At 32.3% G+C, this 25655-nt stretch overlaps 4 protein-coding genes across 4 annotated transcripts in view; 2 read left to right on the top strand and 2 right to left on the bottom strand.

The window, feature by feature from the left end:
* Positions 447-3036, top strand: LOC105173910 (60S ribosomal protein L7-2-like). The gene is made up of 7 exons (XM_011095818.2): positions 447-524; positions 1402-1583; positions 1683-1780; positions 1870-1927; positions 2215-2294; positions 2381-2483; positions 2574-3036. The coding sequence occupies exons 2-7, from the start codon at positions 1404-1406 to the stop codon at positions 2787-2789; spliced, it is 735 nt and encodes a 244-aa protein (XP_011094120.1). The 5' UTR covers positions 447-524; positions 1402-1403; the 3' UTR covers positions 2790-3036.
* Positions 5443-6561, bottom strand: LOC105173909. The gene is made up of 2 exons (XM_011095817.2): positions 6203-6561; positions 5443-5607 (listed from the first exon to the last, which is right to left on the bottom strand). Exon 1 carries the CDS (start codon positions 6430-6432, stop codon positions 6214-6216), a length of 219 nt encoding a protein of 72 aa, XP_011094119.1. The 5' UTR covers positions 6433-6561; the 3' UTR covers positions 5443-5607; positions 6203-6213.
* LOC105173908 lies at positions 13177-13961 on the bottom strand. Its single transcript, XM_011095816.2, has one exon. It carries the CDS (start codon positions 13606-13608, stop codon positions 13405-13407), a length of 204 nt encoding a protein of 67 aa, XP_011094118.1. The 5' UTR covers positions 13609-13961; the 3' UTR covers positions 13177-13404.
* The window catches only part of LOC105173907, an 11221-nt gene continuing 2149 nt past the window's right edge, over positions 16584-25655 (top strand). The window contains exons 1-17 of the mRNA XM_011095814.2: positions 16584-17039; positions 19285-19336; positions 19436-19512; positions 19612-19745; positions 19836-19932; positions 20038-20095; positions 21210-21318; positions 21436-21559; positions 21642-21828; positions 21972-22300; positions 22505-22593; positions 22670-22740; positions 23549-23659; positions 24311-24376; positions 24926-25063; positions 25314-25419; positions 25504-25575. Of these exons, the coding sequence (XP_011094116.1) occupies positions 16987-17039; positions 19285-19336; positions 19436-19512; positions 19612-19745; positions 19836-19932; positions 20038-20095; positions 21210-21318; positions 21436-21559; positions 21642-21828; positions 21972-22300; positions 22505-22593; positions 22670-22740; positions 23549-23659; positions 24311-24376; positions 24926-25063; positions 25314-25419; positions 25504-25575 (1873 nt within the window). The 5' untranslated portion in view covers positions 16584-16986. The remainder of the gene's footprint in view (positions 17040-19284; positions 19337-19435; positions 19513-19611; positions 19746-19835; positions 19933-20037; positions 20096-21209; positions 21319-21435; positions 21560-21641; positions 21829-21971; positions 22301-22504; positions 22594-22669; positions 22741-23548; positions 23660-24310; positions 24377-24925; positions 25064-25313; positions 25420-25503; positions 25576-25655) is intronic.

Here is a 25655-nt window from a genome sequence, read left to right as displayed (position 1 = left end):
ACAAGAATTAAAGTTTAAGGATGCTAAAGTCAAGAAAGGAAGTTGGAGGACTAAAGTGATTCTAAAAAAAAACTTAAGAGACCAAATATAATATTTATCCAATAGTTTATTGTTTCCCCCAATTTGATTAGATTATTATCAATTAATTTATCTAAATATAAGTGAACAAATCTAAAAAAATTATACATTATAATTTTTTTAATCAACAAATAATTGAATAATTAGGTATGTTTTTCAATATTTTGAGAGGAGTCTAAACGAAATACTCCAAATTTCTATTTTTAAGGATTAGGGTCATTGGTTTCAGATCGTACTCGGGATGTGTTGGGCCGTTGGGCCATTGAGTTCAAGTGGAATTGGGCTATTATTATTCAGGTCTGATTGTATATCTTAAAAGCCTTTAAGCCCAATTAAGGTCCAAACTCTCGAGTACACTATATAAATAAGCTAGGGTTTTCTCACTACATTTCTCGGAGCCTCTACTTCAGCAGAAACCCTAGTGCCCCTGCGCTTGTTTCAATCAGGTAATGTGCTAATACCGTAGATCGATAACTGTCGTTATGCTGTTTTATGTTTTTGTAATATGAATTCATACTGATTGAACGACGCGAGCACCTGATTTTGGGATTAATTTGGGTTCTGAACAGCGTTAGTGATTTTTTTTAATTGATTCGGTTGTCATAGAAATAGTGGAAACACATATGATTCTGTTTTATTGTGCTAGATAATGCTCTTTCATGTTTGGAACAAGCGACTGGATCAAAAGAAAAATCAAAACAATGTTCTGATCTTTTTCTTTGGGGAAATTCTATGTTTGTTTTTTTTTTGTTTGGATGCATATGCTTGTATTTTGTTTGTGATTTGTAGTTGAATTACTCATGAGTTTGAAATGGAAAGAATTGGTTATTAATTGGGACATGCTCATTTGGAAGTAAGAAGAATTGCATAACATAGTTTTTTAATAAATTTATTGAACTGTGATTCAAATGTATGTTTCTTCACAACGTCCCAAAAAGCTCATGTCACGAATTCAATAACTTTTTTTTTAATGCGCCACTTTTCCGACCATGCATAAGGTTTAGGTGATTAGTTTGTTTATGGGCGTGGTTTTATGGATCTAAGTAATTTCAGATAATGCTTGTATCGTCTGCATAAAAGGGAGGTTGATCTACTTTTGAAATGTATTAGCTAAATCTTTGACTCATGTCCTGCAATCTTTCATACTATGATCAATTCTTTTATGGTCAAGTTTCAGTTGTAAATCTAACAAGTATATATTGATTGTTTATTGCATTGTGGTTGCTAATAATTATAATTTGGTTTGTGCCTGAGTATGAGGGCAGTTATCTTTTGAAGTTTGACATGTATGTTCCCCCCTGATAGCTGATTGCTTTTACACAGAGATGGCTGAGGCTAAAGGTAATGTGGTAGTTCCGGAGTCAGTTTTGAAGAAGCAGAAGAGGGCTGAAGAGTGGGCCCTTGCAAAGTCGAAAGAGGTTGAAGAGGCAAAGAAGAAGAAAGCTGAGACCCGAAAGTTGATCTGCAAGAAAGCAAGAGTATATGCAAAGGAGTATGAGCAACAAGTATGTACTTTGATTGTCTCTGTATTAGAATCAAATTCACTCTTCTACTTTGTTTATATTCTTTCTACTTCTCTAATTTAATTTTTTATTGTTGTATAGGAGAAGGAATTGATTCAGTTGAAGCGTGAAGCCAGATTGAAGGGTGGCTTCTATGTCAACCCAGAAGCTAAGCTTTTGTTCATCATCAGAATCCGCGGGTAAGGGTTTTGTGCACTTATGAACTTATGCAGTGTGCTGTACAGTGTGTGCGAAACTTTAATTTGTGAGTTTTATTGTAATTTTTCAGAATTAATGCAATGCACCCAAGGACCAAGAAAATTCTGCAGCTTCTCAGATTGCGGCAGGTACTTTTAGTATTTGTATTTTGACATTGTTGTTAACTGTTTGTTCTTTTCCTGTTATAGTTTAGAGATTTGAATGATGTAGTCTGTATATATGTCATGGTTGTTGTCGAGTTTTGCTGCATCTTAGCATGCCAAATTTGAGAAGACCTGTTGATTTGTCATTGTTACTTATCTGCAGCTTCTTTAGTTAAGTCCCTTTTTTCAATCTCGTTTTGGGTAGAAAGCTTCTCAAGTCCTGCTTTAGCGATTGTATGTTATTTCATGGTTTTCATTTGACACTTGTTCAGATCTTTAATGGCGTCTTTTTGAAAGTGAACAAAGCTACGATGAACATGCTGCACAGGGTTGAGCCTTATGTCACATATGGGTAAGCTATAGCTTAATGCGCAGCATTTTACTTGCGTTGTTTCAATAAGTTATCTGACCTCTATTTGATGCTTTTCAAAATTTCAGGTACCCCAATCTAAAAAGTGTCAAGGAGTTGATTTACAAGAGGGGTTATGGAAAAGTAAACAAGCAAAGAATTGCTTTGACTGACAACTCGATAATTGAGCAGGTTGATTTATTAACATGCATAAAATGTGATAAATGGTGATGAAATTTTTTATTTTCTTATCTGTCTTTACATTCTGCTGTTTTATAATAGGTACTGGGCAAGTATGGAATAATTTGCGTGGAAGATCTCATTCACGAGGTCATGACTGTGGGGCCCCATTTCAAGGAAGCAAACAACTTCTTGTGGCCATTCCAACTGAAGGCACCTCTCGGTGGTTTGAAGAAGAAGAGGAACCATTATGTTGAAGGTGGTGATGCTGGTAACCGCGAGGATTACATTAATGAACTCATCAGGAGGATGAACTAAGTTTTCCTGCAGATCTGCTTTGCCTAGACTTTGTTTTTTGTTAAATTTTCAAGACTTCTGCAGAGTTATGTCATTAGAACCAGAGGTTTATGCTTGAATTTTGTAGTTATTATTTGAGATATGACCCTCAAAGTTGAATCAACTGCAATTTTGCATTTTCTCCAAGACTTGGGTTTAGCTGATTATTGCCTATTTAATAGTAATGTGTTGTTTTGGGTATGTTTGCTGTAGTCTTGTATTGTTTTTCCTTGGGATTCACTTGGTCCGATTTAAATTTTTGTTCTTTGATACATAAGCATTCGATTATTGATGCAAACAATGATTTTTCGCTGCTCTCTTTCTTTTATGGTAGCCAAGTTGCTTCTAGCTAATTCTGGCGCCAAGATTTCTCCTCTATCCATTGGCGTGCAGTTACATCCATCTAAATGGTTCAAATTTGGAAATATGGCAGGATGTTTATGGTGTGAAGAAACTTTTAGTCATGCCTTCACTAAAAAACCTAAGATGGCCCGTGGTTTATGTATTGCCCTTGTAGCTACGTACCGCCTTGACCTCAACTGTTTGGTTCTATTCATTCTTCCATAATTTTTTAGGGAATCCATAACCATAATCCCAGTAAATATTTTATCCCTGTGAATACCTCCCAATACTGGATAATTGGAGCTCAATATTGCAAAGGCTAGGAATACGGAGATTTGGTTATTCTTCTGAGGAAATGTTGAGCTCTTACAATGAAATGCTATTTAGAATCTTCTAGCCATAAACTAAGCACGTTTTCAGATGTAAGCACGTTTTCAGATCTTTGTCTCAATCAGACCAGACGCTTCAAACAACTTGTACATACCAGCACCATGCATGACGCATCATCCTCACCAAACGCAGAACGTCTACAACGAAGACAACACCAATCGCTTGGCGCAATGACTGCAGATATACCTCCTCTTCACTACAAAGCCAACTGGGAGGAGGAAGGAAAACCTGCACTTGCACTCCACATCCACGGCCGCCACCTTCCCGCCGCCTCGTCTCTCCTTATTTCTTTTTCTTCTCCAACACATGAATCCATAAAGCACATAGCGTATAATTCAGTCTCTTGGTTTGTTTTTTTCCTACTAATATGATTGGGTCACCGCTCTGTCTTATATATACACATTTATATGCAGGTCAGGTGTGTGGGGGAAACTCTAACCAGGTTGAGGTTGGCCACCAAAATTAACCACATGCCAAGTGTAATATACTTATCGTGTGATTGGTGTACAATTCAAGTAAAGTAATCAATTACATGAGATATACTTATCATGTGATTCATTTGATTCAACTAAACTTGACGTGGATAAGAATTTTGGACGATTAGATGCTTTGGGGTACTAATTTTTTTTTTTAATCGTTTAAGAGGTTCATATCCTTTATTCTAAATTAATATTATACTTTATATATATTATGTGTATATATTTTTTTTCGCAAATACATAAATAATGTAGATTTTATAATAAAAAAGTTAATATGTAACATATAAAATTAGGGGTTGTTAATTTCGGATTATAACTACATCCAATAATGCATATAGCTTCTATAGACGTAATGTTACGATGAAGCTTTATGTATGGCACCACTTTGTATTTCCCTCCTTCTCTCCACAAAATTTCACGTGCATTTTTGGATCTGTTTTACAGAAAAACTTTTACTCAAATTAAATTTGGCCAAATTAAGTTAATTAAAAAGTAAGGATAATACACCTATTATATTATTAATCACTTTTCTATAATATATTGCACTTGTTATTTAATTGATTCAGATTCGACCAAACTCGATCCGTGTTAAAATTTTTCAAATGATCTTCTATCACGTTTTAGAGTCATACACCGTGTATTGCATGCAATTTTATTTTTAAATTATAATCTAATTTAATTATATATATATTTTTAACTTTAAAGGAAACACGTGTCGATCATGCGTTGATGCGGTACTAATATGTGACACTAAAATGTAATTAAAAAATAGACAATTTCATAAAAGTTGCTTATGTATATCTAATAATTCATCAAATAGAAAAAGGAAAAAAATAAAGGAATTCATCATACGATGGTGGCATTTAACGTAAGTACTTCAAACGTTATTCAGACAAGTTAGAAACGATATTCTGCATCATTTGATGATTAACAGATACCTAACTTTTAGACTAATTTCAAATCAAATTGTCATGTGCATTAATTTATTCTAAAATTAAATTCGAATACTCATTTTATGATCACTCAAAAGCAAATTAGGTGCGATTTTGAGCCGCTTGGTGGTTTCATGACTTGATTGTCTAGGTCAGACGACTTCCATGGACGAAAAATTCATACCCAAATTAGGTTTGATAAAATTAAATTAATCACTCAGTAGATGCGATACACTTGTTATGTGATAGACCACTTTTCTTGAACTATACACCAATTAGCTGCAAGTGTACACTTTTCATATGATCGGTTCAGATCTGACCAAATCCAATTTGAATTAAAATTTCTCCTACATAGATTATAAAAATATTAATGTATGTTAATCGAATTAATATTGACGATTATCGTGTTGAATTTGAGTTAATTAAGCTTTTTGATAACCGCAGATACTAAATTGGGTCGAAAAATTATATAAATTAACCTGACGACAATATTGCGGATTTCAAGAATTAATGAAGTTAACAATTAACTTGTGTTTTTTTCCTTTCTCCAAAGTATACTTCAATCAATGGTAGATGAATTTCATGTATTACTAGATCTAAACTGACAACCACTGCCCGACACTGTTGCTCTTGTTTTCTTTCCAGCAAATCGGATCTCTGCAGATCGTTTGATGCATTTTGTAAGTAACATAAAAATTATAAAGGATTTTTGCACTTGGGTAAACATATTTATTAATTCACAATTAAAATTTCCTAAAAGTAGGGTACATCATCCACCGGAGCTGGGTTTCCGACCAACTTTGCAACAGACAATTTTTTCACAAAAAAATAACGTAAATATCAAGAATTAATTACAACGTAAAATCATATAAAAAAAACAACTCACTTTTGTTGCCCGAAAAATAAATAAAATAATAACAATTAAGAAGGTAATTAATCAAGAAAAAGTCAAATATAAACCTATTGCAGGTCAAAATTAGAGCAGTGCATGGTTATCTGGTCTCACTGTGTATATATAACTAAAAGTAAATTATAACGGGATTCTCTGAAATTTTTCATAATTACAAATAATTCATTGTTATTTGAAAAATAACAAATACCTTTTGAAATTAGTGGTTGTCTAACAAATACTCTCTCGTATTAGGCCGTTGTAAGGGTATTACCGTTAATTTCAGAAATATTTATAATTTTTCAAATAATGAGAATGTATTTATAATTATGACAAACATTAAGTGAGGGCATCCCAATTTACCGTGTGATTAACTACAAGTGATGGATGTGGGAGCAAAAGACCAAACGTTTGGAACAGAGAGTGCAGAAATACTTGGTCTTGATCCTGAAGCAGACGGGAAGATAGCAGAATCTGCCCTTCCCTTCAATGTCTACAGCCTGCACTTTCCCTCCGCAGCATGGACAGCTTCCCGGCGCTGCCTTTCTCCCTAACTCCCTCTCCTCCTCTTCGCACACGTACACGATCCGCATTAATATTTTACAACTACGTACTCGAGCTCGACTCGTGCTCTTTTTGATCTGTTTGATTACCACCTTGGAGAAGAAGCAATCTCCTTTATATTTTTATATATGTGCATCTTTTGACTGATGGTTGGTGAATATGGGGGTGGTTTTATTGAGTCAAAAGGGTTGAAAATTATGAGATTTTATAAGTACTGTATGTCATCAACACTGACAATTTTGACCTTAATTTGATGGTTAAAATTGGGGTTGTACGAATAAATTTGAGTAAATCAGATGTTTGGGTATTTGTCTCACTTAATATGATGTTTTTATAATTTATTTATCAATTTATTGTAGTAAGAGTTCATTGACCGAGTTGATGTATCACTTTATTGATATTAATGTGATCATGTGTGTAGGCTTATTTATTTATCAATGTTATTAACATTTATGGAACTATACATAATCACCACTTCTGTATATTTGTTATATACTAATATAAATAAGAAAAGTTATTCACAGTTCACACTCACAAACAACGATTAACATCGCCGCACTAATTCTTTTTGAAGTAATTAAAAAATATTATTTATTCAATAAGATAACTTATTTATTCAACTTTTCAAATTTTATATTAATTAATAAATTAGTTTTTTTTCTTTTTTTTTAAATGTAATGTATTTATTTATATATTTTACTCTTATTTATAATATATTTTTTAAAAGCATAAAAAATTATTATTATACGCACATAGGAATGATATGCCACAACCAGTAATATCTATAATAATATAAAAAGAAAAATCATTCATAATCACAAACAGCGGTTAATGACACTGTTGTACTAATTTTTTGTAAAGCTAAAATTCCCTTCAACTGATAAAATAATTAAGTTATTCAAATTTTTAAACTTTATAATAATTAATAAATTAGTTTTTTTTTATTTTTTTAATATAATATATTAATTTATATATTTTATTTTGATTTATAATATCTCTAAAATACAAAAAATTATTTATTATATACTCAAAAATAGCGTGCCACAATATATATATATATATATATAAAGCAATAACTTTGACCATAATCAAGCGGGACTGGACTGCACATGCTTTGATTCTTCCCGCACGTGTGAATTTATCTTTGATTAAACAATTAGTGCGACGTCGGATGCTCTGATGTTTCTTCCATCAACCAATCAGCGCCCCACATCCACATGAATGCGTTTTTAATTTTCATCACTTTTAAATTGCTTTCACGTTTTATTTGATTCAGTGCGGCGATTACTCTTCTTCAATTATTATTATTTTTTTTTATTTTTTCTTTTTTAATATCTTCGTTGATTAAATCATCACTCGCTCTGTAATTAACTATATTGTATCTCACAGTTTTGGATATAAAAATAAACTTGATTGTCTAAGTAAATTATAAATTATAATTTAAAGATGACAGTTTTGAATAAATCATTACATCTTGTTAATCACAGTATTTTGATGGTTAAATTATTATTATTATTATTATTGAACGTCTCAAATTTGAACATATTAAATTTATACCTTAATACGTATATCTTATGAATTGTCGTAAAAGGTGTGGTCGATGATATTTAATTTAGTGAAGATTGAATTTAATTTTTAATGTATCAGTTAGATTTATATGGTGATTAAAATTAACAAATTTTAGTAAAAACAATAAGTCATGATGGTTGAATTTTCTTAATTGGAATATTGTATCTATATATGTTTCTTTCAAATTATAGGGAGTCAAGTCTTACAAAAGCAGATGCTATGTTTGTTTTCATTTTCAAATTGTTTTTAAAACAAGTCAAAACATATCCAATATTTGTCACTATTTAAAAACACCTAATTTCAGGTTAGGTGTTTTTAACTGTTTTAAGATAAATATATATATATACACACACATATATACATAAATATATATAAAAAAGACATGATTTGACAATGAATAGTAATTTTTGTCTCCCCAAACACAACATTAAACATATAATACTTATTTTAAATTATCTCCAAAAACAAATCCAAACATACATACTATCTTTAACACATACTTATTTATCTTTGTTTTTCTCTCTCTATCTCCATAAAACACAACAAAAAACACTCAAAAAACGAATCCAAATATTATGAAAGTGTTTGGGTGCCCATTGATTTTGAAGAAGAAAATTAGAAAATAAATCCACTTACCTAACATCTTACGGAAGGTAAATTGGCTTTTCCTATATGGAATTTTGTATCCCACATTAAATGTGATGAAATTGACATTAAACAAACATTATCAATTGGTGCACCTATCCTTTTTTTCTTCTTTTTCCTTTTTGTCACTTTCAAAGGCCCCATACTTTTTTAGTTTTACCCTAACTTTTTATTTATAAAACTAGTAGCTCCCATCAACTGTATTTTTATTTTTTTGTGTCAAATATAGACAAAATATTTATATATTACTACTTACTAATATTTTACTATTATAATTAAATTATGTTATTTCTTTTTATCATAGAATGTATTATAATAAATAAATACTTAGGACTAATATGATTCAAATGGAAAAAAGAGAAACTAATTAACTTTAGATTAAAGGATATTTTTGTCTTTACAAAATATTTTAAGATAGACATAGGTATCTATTCGATAATTACGAAGAAACTCAAGTATCGATCCAAGTATTTGCAAAAACTCATGTATCAATTTGATATTTATGGAGAAACTAAGGTATTGAAATATTTTTTATTCTTTTAATTCTGATTATCATTACAGATCAAAACAGGTTTTGGGAATACATACGAATATACTTATAATGTTATCTATCAACCCAGTCGATATGAGGTTTGAATTAGGCTTAAATCTCGGATTAGGAATTGCTCTGGTTCATCTTGCGCTCACAAAATTCACTGAGAACAACGCCAAAAAGGTTTCAGTCACGACTCTCTGTTATGTAAGTCGGAAATATTGCGACAAGACGAAATCTGGAAACGAGAATAAAGTAGTAAAGTCATACCCGACATCAGAAGGTTGCATATTTATTGGATTTTTGTATCGAGTTGTACGATTTAAAAGTTATGGTCCAATTTTAATCTAGTTCAGGGCGGACGTAACGTTCCCAAATCCAAAACACTTTGAGCCATTAAAACTATTTTTGAGAATATTCTCAGCTGGACAAAGAGAATCAAAACACAGTCTTCTAGTAGAAAACGACTGAGTGAAATCAACACACATATATGGGAAAAAATTGGCACAGAAGTGTGGGAATTTGAGTGGGGAGAGAGAGTGGGGTTTTAAGCAAAACTCAACGTCGCAATGTGATTTCTTTCTGATTTTGATGAAGTTGATGTCAGTGTCCCAATTCTTTAACTTTTGGGCATGTCTCACTAAAGAATCATCTGTTGGAAAATAATTGAGGGGAAGTATGATTTTGTACGTAATATATATATTGTTGAAATGCTAATTATATAATTACATTAATTTTAAACGTAATGTTGCCAATAAATATGCCGATATTTCATGTATTTTTTCAATAATTTTATTAGAGTATATTAATTAATTGCGATGATTTTTCGCTCAAATTATAAGATGTAAAAAAAGTGCATAAATTAATTTATATTATATATTTATATAGGGTGAATAACAATTTACCCTCCGTGATATTGAAAATAAGCATATTATCCTCATATGAAAAAAAATATAGCAATTTACCCCTCTGTTCTTTTAAAAATAAAACAATTTACCTTATTATACAGGGGGTAACTTGCTTTATTTAAGTATTTTATTCGCTTTTATATATTATAAGATATTTTCAAAATTAATATATATATATATATATTAGGTCATTTAAAGAATAAAATCAAATACTTTAATGTGAGTAAAATCATTAAGTGTCTTAAGAACTAATTTTGATACTCTATGTTTATATAATCAAATTAAAGAATTTATTATGATATTAAAAAAATAGAAAAAGAAAAAAGCAGGGCTCTCGTTATTTTTTTTAAAGAGCTTATATGATCTTAACTTATATTTTTCCGAGCCCATAAATTGATTATTTAGTAAAAGTTTTAACAAATATATTAAAATATCTCATAATTAAGCCCTCAAATATTCTTTTTCGCAAATTGCATTTCGCCGTAACTTAATTCCATCAAGACATCTCTCTTGCTAAAAGTTTTAGTTTAGATTAAGTTTGATTGGACAGAACTGATCACATAACATAAGAAGTAAATAATTAGTCTTATTTTTTTTAAATTATATATTAATCACATGATAAGTGATCAGTTAAGGTGTTTGAAATCTGAACTAGAATTTCTCGACTTTACTCTTACAATTGCTTTCTCCAAATATTTAGCCCTTTTCAATTACTTGTTATGGGCATAAAGGCCCTTCGATAAAATTTTACTCTTTTTTCATATAATGATTCATTTCCTTACCAATTTTGGGTAATTTTGCTTAATCAAAATACCACAACAAAATGGTTCCACTCTAAAAAAGATTGAAAATAAATTTACATAAAAAAGAAAAAGATAATTACACCGCCCTCTACTAAGTTTGGTGTAATTACACATAAACCTCTTCTGATTTGAAAAATTACATTAATTAGTATTCTTGATATTTATTTTTGTCCAACAAATGAATTTCTTTATTAGTCAAAATTCGTGTTAAGTCTCAAACTATTAAATTTTCTTCTCCTATTTCACGAAAAGGTTGTTTTTCTAATGTTTGAGGAAATATTTATAATAGTTGAAGCATTTAATATTTGGAGTTGGTGTAAAATCAATTTACCTCTTCATTAATTATCTACATGTATGTACATTTTTTTTTAACTAAGGCTAATCTAGTAAATACATGCAACTTCTTTGTATAAAAAAATAAAATAAATGCACCTTTGGAAATGTGTGATTTCTTACTTTTTTATCGTCTACTAATGAAAGTGGCTTCTTTTCCCTTAGTTAAGTTTTTCCACATTTCTTATTATAAGATATTTTAAAAGGATAAAATGCAAATTTTCCTCTAGTGGGGTAATTTATTTTATTTTTTAAAATATAGCGGATAATTTGTTATTTTATTTTTCACATAAAGTTTTTGCTCATTTCTCGTTTCACATGGGATAAATTGTATTTTTTTCTATTTTAAAATAATACTATTTATACGTCACACATTAGTATATTACCACTTATTATTGCACGCGGTTCTCGCAAATATATAAAAAGAACTTTAATGTTGGATGATAAGAAAAAAAGAAATTGTGAAAATAATAAATTCTAATAAATATGGAGAAGCAATGTGAGAGAGAAATGCGGAGTAATGGGTAGTTAAGAGAAAAGAATATATATATATAATTATGAGATTATTAAAAAATATTGAAATTACTAATCTGATCATTTTTTTAAAGAAAAAAATGAAATAAAGGGTAAATTTGAGTATTTAAAAATTAGTATGACAAAATATTATTTTTGTAATACTATATATATATATATAATCGAGTTAATTATATAATCCCCTCAAAAAATAAAAAAACTAAAAAGGTACACTTGCACTTCCTCATAACTTCTCCGTTTACAACTGAACTTCTTCGATTATGGTTTCAATGAAAAATGCTGAAAAAAAATATAATTTTTTAATTTTACACCTTATTTGATATTTCGTATAAATTATTGATAATAAATTTAATTTTTCTATTTATCAAAAACTATTTAATTCAATGCAAATAATTGAAAATAATATTTACTACTATTTAGGAAAATTATAACTTTTATGATAATTTACAGTAGACTGCATGCAACAGACACCTTCTTCACTTAGCTTTGGTTGTAATTGACAGATATCACATCATTGTCTAAAGAGTAATTTAGTGAAAGGTCTGTAGTTCCGACAGCCACTTACCCATCACAACATAATAATTATCAATACTTTGTCAACTAATAATTATAGCCTGCCTGCTGCCCCCCCCCCATCCCATTTCATTACATAATTTTACCCCTAATTTAATTAATCAAATTCAAAATTCTACTATTATAAAATCATAAATTCAAATTTTATCCATTTTGTTCTAGAACAATTGTTTCACATATTGGCCCGTTTGATTTTGTTCTTATGTTTATTTTTAATTTTCAGCATTTTAAATGGGATAAAAATGCTTTTTTAATTTATAGAAAAAAAATGCAATTTAGCCCCCTGAGATAAATGTGTAAATTATCCTCTCTATAAAAAAAAATTAGCAATTTACTCCCTTATATTAAAATGCAACAATTTACCCCTTTGTGTTTTTTTAAAATTAAGCCTTTGTCTCTCTAGATAAGAGGTAAATCGCTTTATTTTAAAAAATATAAGGGATAAATTGCTATTATTTTTTTATAGGGGGATAATTTGCTCACTTACAATATCACAAGGGTAAATTGCATTAAATTCTTAAATAAATTTAATACGAACTTATCGTTGAAAAATTATAGCATTAATCTACTCGCCTCCTTTGTCATGACATGAGAAGTCGTCAAAGAAAAATAAAAAGAGTAAATTACAATGGACATGAAATTTGATTTTATTATAAAATATTTTAATTATTTAAAAAATTATAAATATTTTTTACAATAGGCTATAATAAAGAGGTATTCATTACAATATTTATAATTTTAAGAAGAATTTATAATTTTTTAAAATTTAATAGTATTTATAATTACAGCAAAATTTTAGAAAAAACCCCATTATAATTTAACAAAATGAAAAGAAAAGAAAAACAAAACAAAGAGAGAAAGAAATAAAGAAAAAGATCACGAAGAAATAATCAAAATTGATATACATACATACAATGTAGAAGTACACAACACATACGTACACTATACATACACCAGTCGGAGAAACAGCACTCAACGCAAACATGGAATTAGTTCCCCAAAATTACACAGTCAATCGGCTACAACCTCGGCATCCCGAAGCCAACCCACCCCAATTACCAGTCCGAGGACGAAGCTGTAGGAACTAGGAAGAACGAACCAGGACTATGTATCGTACAGAACGAGCTTCCTGGAACAGAGACTACACAAATACTTGCGCTTGAATCTGAAGCAAATGGGGAGAAAACAGAATCTCCACCGGCTGCTGACGTCCACCGCCTGCACCTTTCCGCGGCAGTAGGGGCACGTCCCCGGCGCCGCCTGCCGCCCTAACTCGGTCTCCTCCTCCTCGCACCCCAGAAAACACATATTTTCACACCTCCCACTGCGTGTACGGGCAGTCACCTGTATGTATATATAACAATGGTTGTATGTATAGGTGCAGTACTGGTGTTGTTCTGTTTTTTTTTTTTTCTGGAGAGCGGAGAGGGGCGGTCCCGGGGGTATATATGGAGGTGGAATCCAGAAGAATCGGCGCACGCGCCGTGGGTTTGTTTAAGACGCAGCTCTAACGTGCGCGGCAGGCGGAGGGTGAAGACTATGTGGTCACTCCATGGGGCCATAACACAAGATCGCGCGTTCACACGTGGACTGTACGAGGATGCCTATTTGTTTACCATTCTCCACTTTTTCCCTTCTCATACAAATATTTAAATTGAAATGCACAAAAGTAACAGTTATATATAATTTTTATTTCATACTAACGTTGGATATAATACAGTGTTGTGATTATAATGAAATTATAGTAACAAGTATGGTACAAGTTGACCAACCTCACAAAATTCAACTCCAAATATGCCCAATAATTCTTAATACATATATTTTTTTTATCCATGGAAATTAAATATGATATATATATAAAAAAGAATAAATAGTTGATTAATTGGCACAAGTTGCCAGTTTGTGTTAACGTCAAATGTCCAATTATCTTGACATTGCTGGATGTTTATATAGCATGATGTCGGAATTTCTGGCGCATTATTAAACAGACAATTTATATTAATAATATTTTGATAAGCATATTATTAGACTTGATTTATAGTGATAAGATTCGTATTGGTAGCTGCCACAAATATGTAGTATGTATTAAATGACCGAATCCACATAACATGTATATTATTGTGAATTTTGTTTCATTTTTTGAAATAAAAAATGCAAATACGACGTCGACTCTTACCAGACAAATTGGACCTAAATGATTATTTTTCTCTTTATGATATTAAAATAAGTTCTTGATCAAACATGTTTTGATAAATTTAAATTTATCCGTATCGATTTTCTGATAAGCTCATAAAAATCATTATTACAATGAATCAACACTTTTGTTCATATTCAAAAAGATGATATGATTAATTATATAATAAATATAATGTAAAAATATGAATAAGCTTTTGAGTGATGATTTGTAGCAACCAAACAGAGCTTAGATCAGCAAAAGCTTCCGGTGAGGAGTGATGAGTGATGAAGATGTTGATGTAGTTAACAAAACGACATGAGGTGCAACAATAAGTTTGTCTCACTTGTGCGTTTTCTGCTCTCCCATTCTTTATTTTAATCTATTTTTCACTTTCATCATCAAACTTCACCTCTCTCTCTCTCTCTCTCTCTATATATATATATATATAATAAAATAATTGATAGGACTTTAAAATTTTTCTTTTTTCAGTATTCAAAATATGATTAATTTCATTTTGCTATCAAATTATAACTATTTTTGTAGTTTAGCGTATATATATTTTTTTTGTGTCAACTTATCCTATCATCTTTATGATTTTTTTGCATTTTATCATTTATAACTGTTTTTTCATCAAGTATTTTGTCGAAAAAACATTACATATAGTACACATCATGCATGTGATGTTTTTCCGACAGAAAAATCAACAAAAAAATCGTTATTTGTGGCAAAGTACAGATTTCATAAAATTGAGGTGGTAAGTTGGCACAAAAAAAAAAAATAGATGCCAAAATATAGAAACAATTATAATTTGATATATAATATATTTTAAAAAATAAAAATTATTAAACCACGATTATTTGATAAGAGAAAAATCCAACACATGAAGTTAGGTCAAATTTGGTTTAACATAGTCCATGTCTACTATATGCACCAAGAGGCCCATTTTGAGATGCTTAAATTCAGCCCACCACCTCCAAATTATTATTAAGTGTGCGGTTCTCAGCTTAAATAAAATAAACGACATAAATTATCAACTTTGTATTTATTTTATTTTTTTATATTTTTAAAAAATAAATAATTATAAAAAAATCAGATGGGGTGGATAAAAAAATTGAAATTTAAAAAAAAATTCAAGAATAATAAAATTTTGAAAAATAAAATAAAATTATAATTTTTAATCTATAAGGGTATTTTGATTAGTTTACTATAAAAATGAATGAAAACCTAACAGATTGAGCTAAGTACCAAATGGTCGTTAAAATTAGGGAATATTGATAATATTTCAAACAACAAAGAATATTCATAATTATATCAAACAAAAAGAAAAATTATTATAATTTATCTTATATTTAATTGAATAAAAGTTTTGATATAATTTGAAATTAAAAATTCGGTCCACATATCCTAGCCCTCATCCCCCATCCCCGTTAACTTAATTTAATTATTTGTTTCTCTGTCGCAATCATATTTGTATAATAGATTTACTCTTCCATGAAAATATGATCTAATAGCGTAACTTTGCTTGATAGTTTTCATTTGAGTTTTTCTTTCCTAATTTTTCCCATTTTGATCTGTATGTAAATTTTTTGTGCCCTGAGAAAGTACATTTAACATTTTAATTGTTATTTTTATTTAATAAATAAATATTTATATTAGTCAAAATTTATCGAATTATTGATACTATAAAAAAAATTAAATGAAAATTCATACTTATCCAAATCGACTTATTACCGATAAATAAATATTTTCTAATAAGATTATTCTTATATGTTTTTTATTTTTTCACCTTTATAAGAGTAGTTTGATCAGAAAAAAAGTAGTTAATATGTAACAAGTTAATGAGGGACGAATATATATTTTTATTTAATTTTGTTACTAATATGAGCCAATTCCGTAAATTTTACCTAACGGTCCAATGTACCACATTATATTGAAGGGATGACATTGTTATATTTCATTGCTGAGGGTTAAAGTGAAATACCCGTTATTTAGAGAGCCAAAAGGTTTTGGGGCAATTATGAGATATCTAAAAAATAAAGGCCCAATGTACTAATTCTCAAACGTTGAGGCGCACGATGCAATTTAAGCTGAGACAACTTTTGACAGGTGGCCACAACACAACACCTCCATCATCATCCGCCAAATTTGTCAATGTCAAGGCTCCGACCCGCTACCCTCGAGAACCCGACCCAGATATTTGATCTCAGTTTGCCATCTCTGATCTGAAAATCCTTCTCGCATATTCTCTTGATTCAGTTATTGCTCCTCACGCTTCTATTTTCCAGTGAAGACTCAGCAATCACAAACCCTAACCCTCTTCTTGGGAGATTCTTTCCGGAGGTAATAATCTCGTGTGGATGGTCTTATCCTGCGCGATAGCCGGCCGTAATTTCATGAAATTCAATCCGGAAACCTGCTTAATAGATTTGCAATTTGAAGTGTGGAGGGGCTTCTGAGGATGAAATTTGATGCGAAGAAGAAAAAAAGTGTGATCGCGAGCTCTTAAAAGGATGTGGTTTTCCTTTTGGAGATCCCGGGATAGATTTTCTTTGGATGAACTCAGGTAGTGTGTATACATTAATTCTTTTACCTACGCTTATTTTGATATAATTCCCCTTCTTGTTTAATTTCAACACTCACTTAGTAATTTGAACAAGAAATTACTTTACTAAGGAAACTCTATACTTGACTATGTGAGATAGGTTTAGAGACTACTTGCTTCTTCTCTTCCATACTCCATCTTAATTTAATCAATGCTTGCTTTATTTCAGCTTTTCTGTTTGATACCTCAGGTTTTTGGACGGATATTAAAAGAAGTTACTGTAGCTGTTTTACTTAGTTGCGTGGAACTGAGTTTTATATTAACTTACTAAAGTTGTCTTGCTTTGATGCGTTGCTATCATTCTTTGTCCTTCCTTCCAATTTCAATAATGAACTATTCGAGGTACAACCCAGAGAAGGAAGATGTCTGCAGAAATTGTGATTGGGTATTGCTTAGTGATCAACTATGGAGTGGAAGAAGTTGATAAATGACCAATGGTTTGGGAAAATCAAGTTAGTATATGCATAACTCAATAGCTTGACAAAAAGATAGGATGCTAAGGAGTTTTTGGAGCAATTAAGTCTTTGCTTTCTGGAGTTTGTCGTGAAATTTAATAATCGTGTATGTTTGCCAGGTTATGGAACATCTTGACCAGTTATTGTGGAATTATGGCATAATGAAATCTTAAGAATTTGTTATCATGGTGGTGCATGATTGACAAGAAAACTCTTTATCCTCCTTGGTGATGTGGCTCCACCTAGAATTGCCATACCAGTAAATTATAACTTAAACTAAAGAAATTGACTGGTGTTTCCTGTATTTTCTGCTTAAAGGATCGAAGTTGTCTGGGATGGTCTGGAGGACCAAATTAACAAGTCAAGCCCTTATGCCAGATAATTATTACTATATTCTTTTGCTTTGAAAATCTCATTCTCTATTATTGCCGTATTTCATTTACTTATTACAGTAAGTACCTGTATGCTCTCTGGAAAAGTGGAGTCTGAATATGGTATCTTGTAGGGAATAGCACTCTGGGTCCCTATGTGGATCCTTCTGTTGTTAGTGTTAAAGGAGCCTCTTGAGAATGAGAAAAAGAAATGACTTGTTTCCCCTAGAGATAGAGCTTATTTATCCCTCAGGCTCAGGCCAGACAAACCATTATCTGAAATTTCTTAAGCTACTTACTATGTTGGCTGACATTACTCGGTCAGTTTCCATCACGAGAAATTCATTAGGCTGTCAGTTATTTGTTGGAAGTGCAAATGACATTCTCCATCAAGGGAAGGCATTAGCAATTGTAATTAATGTAGCATTAACAAGTTATGTAGTACTGCCTTTTTTTTGTTTGATAATCTTCATTAGGCAAACTAGAGATCTTATGGATCTCATTTTCAAAACAAGTGCCTAGAGAATATGGCATTTCATATATGAACCTAAACCTGGATAATATGTGCATTTCATATGCTAACAAAACGTTGCCCTGTGCGCTGTTGTATATGTCGGGCCTAGGTTTCTCAAACGTTATTTTGATTTTATGCATGGAAGCATGGGGTTCTTCATAGTTATGGAAAGAATAGCAAGATACCATTGGTTTCAGGAAACTGCACTTCTTCGTGACCTCTTGGAGAGGAAACGAAAGATGTGAAAAACTGGAATGTTTAGATGGAGAATATATTTTCATTCTGTGTAGTATTTTGCATGTATAATATTGTTCATGCAATAGTATTCGACACTTTATTTCAAATAGGTCAATGTGTGGAATCCGTGGATAATGAAACTTAGGCCTTCAGGTGAGATTCTTTTTGTATTTTGTGTCATTTCATATTGATATTTGGTAGCCTGTTTACTTTAGCATGGTGCGGTCACGAAAATCTTTTTTCCTTATTGACCTGCTGCAAATTTTGAGTAAGTAAATAATTCATGTGTTTAGTGTATGGAAGACAAAGCTCTATATACTCATTTCATCAAATGAAGGTTCTATATAATTAAATTCCATGGTTCTTGTGAAGTCTAAGCATGATAATTCTGTTTACTGAAGTTTAACATTGTTTACTTGTCTCTAGTATTATTATTTTTTTAATCTGATAGTCAACAACTTTATGACTTAGAATGTATTCATCTAATGAGCATGCAACGCTAGATTTATTTTGCATCTACTGTTGCCTTGAAGTTATTGCTAATCTGTGTTATTTTCTAAAATGCATCCACTTTTGCCTCTCAAATTTGGTCTATTATGATCTAAAAACTTTGCCTTTTCCCGTTCCAGATTCCTAACTGATCAACTAATGAAAGTTCAAATTGTGAATGAGGTTAACAAGGTAATTTGTTCTCTTGCTATTACTGCTTGGTAAATTGTCCCTCTGGCATGTTCATACTGCTTCTTTTGATCCTTTAACCATACATGTTATACGGTGCAGGACTTTGTAATTGAGGCTTTGAGATCTATCGCGGAGTTGATAACTTACGGGGACCAACATGATAATGCATATTTCGAGTGCGAAATCATTTATTTTGTGTTTGATATGCCCATATATCACTTACAAATTCACGTCTCATCTTTGTATGCAATTATGAATATTCTGTTTCCTTCTAGGTTTTTTATGGAGAAGCAGGTCATGGGTGAGTTTGTTCGCATATTAAAAACTAGTAGAACTTTGATTATCTCGCTCCAGCTATTGCAGACCATGAGCATAATGATCCAGAACCTAAAAAATGAACATTCCATATGTAAGTTGCATAATAACATCCCGGTTTGAGCATGTTTGAATCTCCACTTTCTTGCCTATCTGAGATGTTTCTGTTTTGAAATTTTTGCAGATTATATGTTTAGCAATGAACATGTTAACTATCTTATAACTTACTCATTTGACTTCCGGAATGAAGAGCTGTTATCTTACTATATATCCTTCCTAAGGTTTGCTGTCCTTCAGTGATATAAACATTCTTTATTTACTTCTTAGTATGGTTTTGGATCTTGTCTTCCTGACTTTGGATTTCAATTACTTATGGACTGAGAAAGGGCAATAAGTGGAAAGTTAAACAAGGATACTATTTCTCTCCTTGTCAAGACACAAAATGTAAGTTGCCTTAGTATTTTTATTACGATTGATATCACTTTTTAATAATATTGTGCCTTTTGCTACTTTTCTTAATCTTTTGTTGTCACTTCTGCCGAAATTAGATTGCTTGTAGACGCTCAGAACCGAACACTTTTTCATTTAACATTTAAGCTTGTTTTGGCAGATCAGTTATCTATTGTCGAGTGCATCATATTTTCACAATACATCTATGAGATTACTAGTAATTTAACAATTGTTCTGCTTATGATTCCTAAATCAAAACTTGCTTGAAGGGCGAGTACCTTACGTTTACATGTATGTAGCCATCTAGGTTACTCATTCCTTAAATCTTAACTATTATTTCTCTTAGTTTTAGGATTTATGTGACATTTAGTTTGAGCTCATGGAGAAGGAATGAGCAGAAGATCTATGGAGCTTGGATATTCCTGTACAAACTTTTTAAGATTGCTTATAAAACATGTTAAAGAGAATTAGCTGACAGAGCTAAAAGCTTGGATTTCTTCCTGAAGGTTGTATCTCTATGTAAAAAATTTGGAGTTACACCTGTAGTTGGAAGTATTGTTTTGCATTTGGTCTGCCAGAAATGGATCCGAGAATACACTACTAATTAGTTGCACTAATAATTAGTTGTTTGAGTCAATCTGTCTGAGTCACGTTATATATAGATTCTTCCATCTATCCAGCTAAGGAACTTGAACAAGGACATAAGAAATATGATATCTTGGGCTTGGTTTTCCTTGTCAGTGTTTGGATGATCATAGGACTTTCTCATGTGAATAGAACTCTTAGCCAGAAGCTCACTTTGAGAGCATTCAATTTCGTAGGATGTAAAATAAAGTATGGACTTCGTAACTAAAAGATATCTGGCTCGGAAAAGATGGATAAGTAGCAGCTTTTTTTCAACAAAAACTATTGAACTTCTCTGTTTATTTACAGCAGGTGCGTCATAATAATGCATTTTTGCTTCACGAGTTTCCAATGTTTTTGAAAATGTTAGCTGGAAGCTGAAGCAATTCCTGTGGACTTATGTTCTTATTAATCGAAAAAGAAAACACAGGAAAATTCATATTCTTTATTTTCTCCCCTTTGCTTCATGTTGTTTTTTAATTAGGAGGAAGTAGTTTCTTTCCCCCTTTATGTTGAGGCGATACGGTTTGCCTTCCATGAAGAAAGTATGATTCGAACTGCCGTACGTGCTTTAACGCTGAATATTTATCATGGTGAGCTTCTACCTTTTTACTTCTTTTGCTTCTGCACTGCTATGGGTCAACTTAGATTGTGCAAATATATTGTGATTGCATGAACTACATAAACATGTACTTTGCACTGATTTGCAGTTGGAGATGATGCTGTAAATATGTTTGTGTCGAGGGCTCCTCATGCGGATTATTTCTTGAACTTGGTCAAATTTTTTCGAGATCAATGTATCCATTTGAATCTAGTGGTTTCAAATGCTTCAAAGTAAGATTTGAGATATTGGGTTTCCTTGTAATGATGTTTTATGTTAAATTCTTGCTGAGAAGAACAATTATTTTTCAAACAGGAACCTGGATGTGGAATCAACATCTACCATTCTTTCTGCTGTTGATGAGATTGAAGACAATCTCTATTATTTCAGTGATGTTGTTTCTGCTGGAATTCCTGATGTTGGGAGGTTGATAATGGACAGTGTTTTGAAGCTTCTGATATTTCCATTAATTCTTCCTTCCTTGAGGATTGGAGCAGTCAAGGTATACATGCTGATTTGTTTCTTTGCCCTATATAATGTTCCTTTTGTTTTCTGGACTTTTAACAATTGGTATGAGATCTTTTAATTTTGTTGATATTCCCATTTACTTAAATATTTTTCTGACCATCTTAAGTATACATTCAGGAACCAAGCCTTGGTGCTGTCTCTTCTTTATATTTACTTTGTTGCATTTTGCGCATAGTCAAAATCAAAGATCTGGCAAACACTGTTGCTGCTGCTCTTCTGTATTGTCCAGACAGCTTCCCTTGGAATTCTGAAGCTGAACCCAATGGTAATATGTTGGGTCATGGGTCTTCAGATGCAGCAAGCCAATATTCGGACGAGAATAATTCCACTTCCGAGTCAGATGCTAGAAGCCCCGAGCTTTCTGTTCTGACATCTAGTTCTTCGCTGAACCATCCACCTAATGGTGTGCCTGGTCATGATTGTGGTAGTACACCGTTTGCACCCAGGTAATCTATCCTTTTTGTTGGGTTACTATTAGGTTGAAATACCTCGCTGAGCAAGATAAGTAGGAATCTTTTTTTAATGCTCAAAATCTTGGCAAGATGAAATAACTTGATTTTCTTAGCCTTTTTGACAGCTGGAGAATATGCAATTTCTAATGTACTATTGCTGATTAAGTCAAATTTATTCTGTTGGTGCAAATTACACAGGGAAGCTTTGCTTTCATTTGTTACCAGTGGCGATGATGTTCAAGTTTCAGGCTCTTTAAATGTGCTGGCTACTTTATTGCAGACTAAAGGTTGTAAACCTCAACCTAATCTAACTGTTCAACTGATGCTCACATGGAATGCCCTAAGTAATTTATGCATGTGCAGAACTGGATGAATCAATGGTCGATGCACTTGGCATACTTCCACAGCGTAAACAGCACAAGAAAAAGCTGCTGGTATGTGGTTGGTTTTTTCTTTATAATCTTGGATGAACAGGAAAGTTACATGGCAAATGTCTTATTGGAAATATAAAGTGAAAGGAAAATAAAATAGGATGCCTTTTTCTGGCTGACAGCAACAGGGGAGGAAAAATAGGATATTCATAAAAAAAGTGGGTGTTTGCGATCTTTCTGCTAGTTTTTTATGTCTTTCAGGATAGAAGAATTAAGAGAATCCTTATCCTGAAGGAAGGATTTTTTGTTTTATACCCAGTACCAAATGTATGGAGAGTCCATAGCAGCCCACTTTGTTTTGCTTCTGTCCTCTTTCTTTTTGTAGATTCTGATTTTAATATTAGATGCTTTCGAAATTGTATTGCCTCTTTCTGGGATTACAGAGACTAATCCTCTCTGGGCCTTCTTGTCCCTGATCTTTGGGAGATTACCTTGTTAATATTAAAATCTTGTCTATCAGTTAAATACCCAAAAGAAGGGTTATAGCAAGTTAATCTTAGCATTAGGCTTTGAGGCCTGTAACTGGAGATTTGTCTTTACTTATCCAGAGCTGTTCCTGAGTCAGTTAAACAAACCATATTCGTCCAGACGTGCTGGAATTTCTTCCTTTTATATTTGTCTGAGATAGTGGGAGCTTCAAGTGAATTCTGATCAGCATGTCACTATGGTTGTCACGACAAACTATGATTTTCATTTGAGTCACTCCTGTTTGTGAATTAGCACTTTTACAGATGATATGATGGGCAACAGCATGTATGTGGTGCTATTTATTATAGGTTTTAATAGAATGCCTCTTTTGTTGTGCCTACAGCAAGCCCTGGTTGGAGAAGATTCTGGGGAAGAGCAACTTTTCTCTTCCAAAAGTAGTGGAGTGAAAGATGGCATCAGTAGTGAACTGGATATCTATCTGCAGAAGTTGAAGGTCATCTGCTTCTTACTCGCTAACATCTTACTGTTTCAGAACTCAATTATGGGTTTCTTGAGGGGAAAAATCGATATTTTGACATTCGGATCCTTGCCCTTGTTAAATTAGATATTCTTGTTGCCTCATGTGGTCACTTGAAAATAGTTTTGGTTTGTCTTGATCTTCGAATGTTCTGGAGAGCAGTTACTGCTGTTCGGCATCCTTATGGCATCTATTGATTGTCATAATTAGAAGAATTCAGTTTATTAGACATTACTTTTTTCCTTTCTCTGTTCTTTCTTGAGCTTCACTCCTGCTTATAGGGTCTTATGGGTCAACAGTATGTTATTTCTCCATTTACAACAATACGGGCACGCTCTCACTTTCATGCTGTGTTCCACCCCAGTGATGTTAATGCTACATTCAATTGTTTCTTGATTCAAGTGGAACTAACTAAATAGTCAAGTCTGTGCAATGTTGTGAATTTCCAGTACAAAAATTCATGAGGTCGATAAGTCCAATGCGCAGTTGCTGTCATCTGTAGTTGATTGTCTTTTGAAACTTAACAAATTCCTTTCTTTGAGAGTCAGCACATTATGTTCTGGTTCTGTGATCCAAGTAGCAAGTGACATCTAAAGTAGGTTTATTTTACCGGATCCAAATCAACAGGATTATGTTGGAGTCTCCTGTGCAAGCCCAGAGGTCGGAGTGAGCCCTCGCGTGCATAGATTTCAAGTATGTATTCATCTATGTCGTCTTTTTAGCTTATTACATCATATAACGGGAGCAGTGCTCCATTAGGTCTATTGTTTGTTAGCTTGATGTTTATAAAGTGCTCTTCCTTACTGGTTCACTGTGAATCTGGCTTGTGTATGTACAAATACTTTTGAGGTGAATCTGTGGAAAAACAATCCCACAATAAGAGTAGGAATAGGCTAAAATCATTGGGAAAATTTGTTTAATATATTTAGATAACTAAATGGTGAAGGTGTTCCCAATTTTAGGCACTTAAAATTCCCACCGTTGTATTATTTCACCCCTCACATTGTCCCAATCTAACTCTCTGTTGTTTTTGTTCTACTGACACTTACTTTCCCTTCTCATTTTTTGGGTTTTCTATTAATTGGGAATTAGACTGTCAAAGTTCTTGTTGTATCAAAGTTAATTTGGCTTAGCACCACAGCACCGTGCTTTTCATTCATTTGGTTATAGCAGCTGAAGGAAACTGATCAGTTTGTTTTCCTTTGCACAAGCCTATCATGAACATGATTTTCTGTTGGCCAGGTACTCGACGCATTGGTCAGTCTCTTCTGCAGGTCAAATATATCTGCAGAAACGTTATGGGACGGTGGTTGGCTTTTGCGCCAGTTGCTACCTTATAGTGAGGCAGAGTTCAATAGCCGTCATCTTAGACTACTTAAAGTAAGTTTACAAGCACACTGAAAGTGCTTATTAGATGGATATTAGTGGCCTTATTATGACGAAATTATGTTGTCTTGGGAGTATGGGTAACATCTTTTTTTGTTGATTTTCAATTCTATATAAAAAGTTTGGTTCATTTGAAGTGTGTGTGGCAGTTACTTCAATTAATTAAATATAGGTGTACTATATTTTGTAGTACTCCTATTTGCTTGCGTTTTGGTTATGCTTGATAATAAGTCTATCTTGTTAGGATTCATTCCGCAATTGCACTAATCATGTTATAGAGGAGACAAGAGGAACTTGGTCCGATCTGTTGGTGACGACTATTTGTGATGAGTGGAGAAAGTGCAAAAGAGGTATGCAATTTTTCTTTTATTTAACCAAGGGCCTTGACTAGTGTGGTTATTAATTTGCGGTAATATCTGCTTCAATACCTGTAGCAATTGAGGCTTCTTCTCCTCGAAAAGATCCAAAGTTCGTGCTTTTGCCACCGAACAAGTCTGCCTCTGATGGTACACGCTGATCCTCTCTCTCTCTATCTCCCCCCCCCCCCCCCCCCCCCCAACACCCCCCCGGCGCAGCAGTTATGGCG

Source organism: Sesamum indicum, linkage group LG11 (assembly GCF_000512975.1).
Source record: "Sesamum indicum cultivar Zhongzhi No. 13 linkage group LG11, S_indicum_v1.0, whole genome shotgun sequence".
NCBI lineage: Eukaryota > Viridiplantae > Streptophyta > Magnoliopsida > Lamiales > Pedaliaceae > Sesamum > Sesamum indicum.
This window is presented reverse-complemented; position numbering and strand designations above follow the sequence as displayed.

What these genes read in the sequence shown, in the direction of transcription:
- LOC105173910 (XM_011095818.2), top strand. Translation starts at nt 1,404, where the DNA reads ATGGCTGAGGCTAAAGGTAATGTGGTAGTTCCGGAGTCAGTTTTGAAG. An exon ending in AGCTTCTCAGATTGCGGCAG is followed by an intron (nt 1,928 to 2,214) that starts GTACTTTTAGTA and finishes ACACTTGTTCAG; the next exon opens with ATCTTTAATGGCGTCTTTTT. An exon ending in GAGCCTTATGTCACATATGG is followed by an intron (nt 2,295 to 2,380) that starts GTAAGCTATAGC and finishes TCAAAATTTCAG; the next exon opens with GTACCCCAATCTAAAAAGTG.
- LOC105173909 (XM_011095817.2), bottom strand. Translation starts at nt 6,432, where the DNA reads ATGCGGATCGTGTACGTGTGCGAAGAGGAGGAGAGGGAGTTAGGGAGA.
- LOC105173908 (XM_011095816.2), bottom strand. Translation starts at nt 13,608, where the DNA reads ATGTGTTTTCTGGGGTGCGAGGAGGAGGAGACCGAGTTAGGGCGGCAG.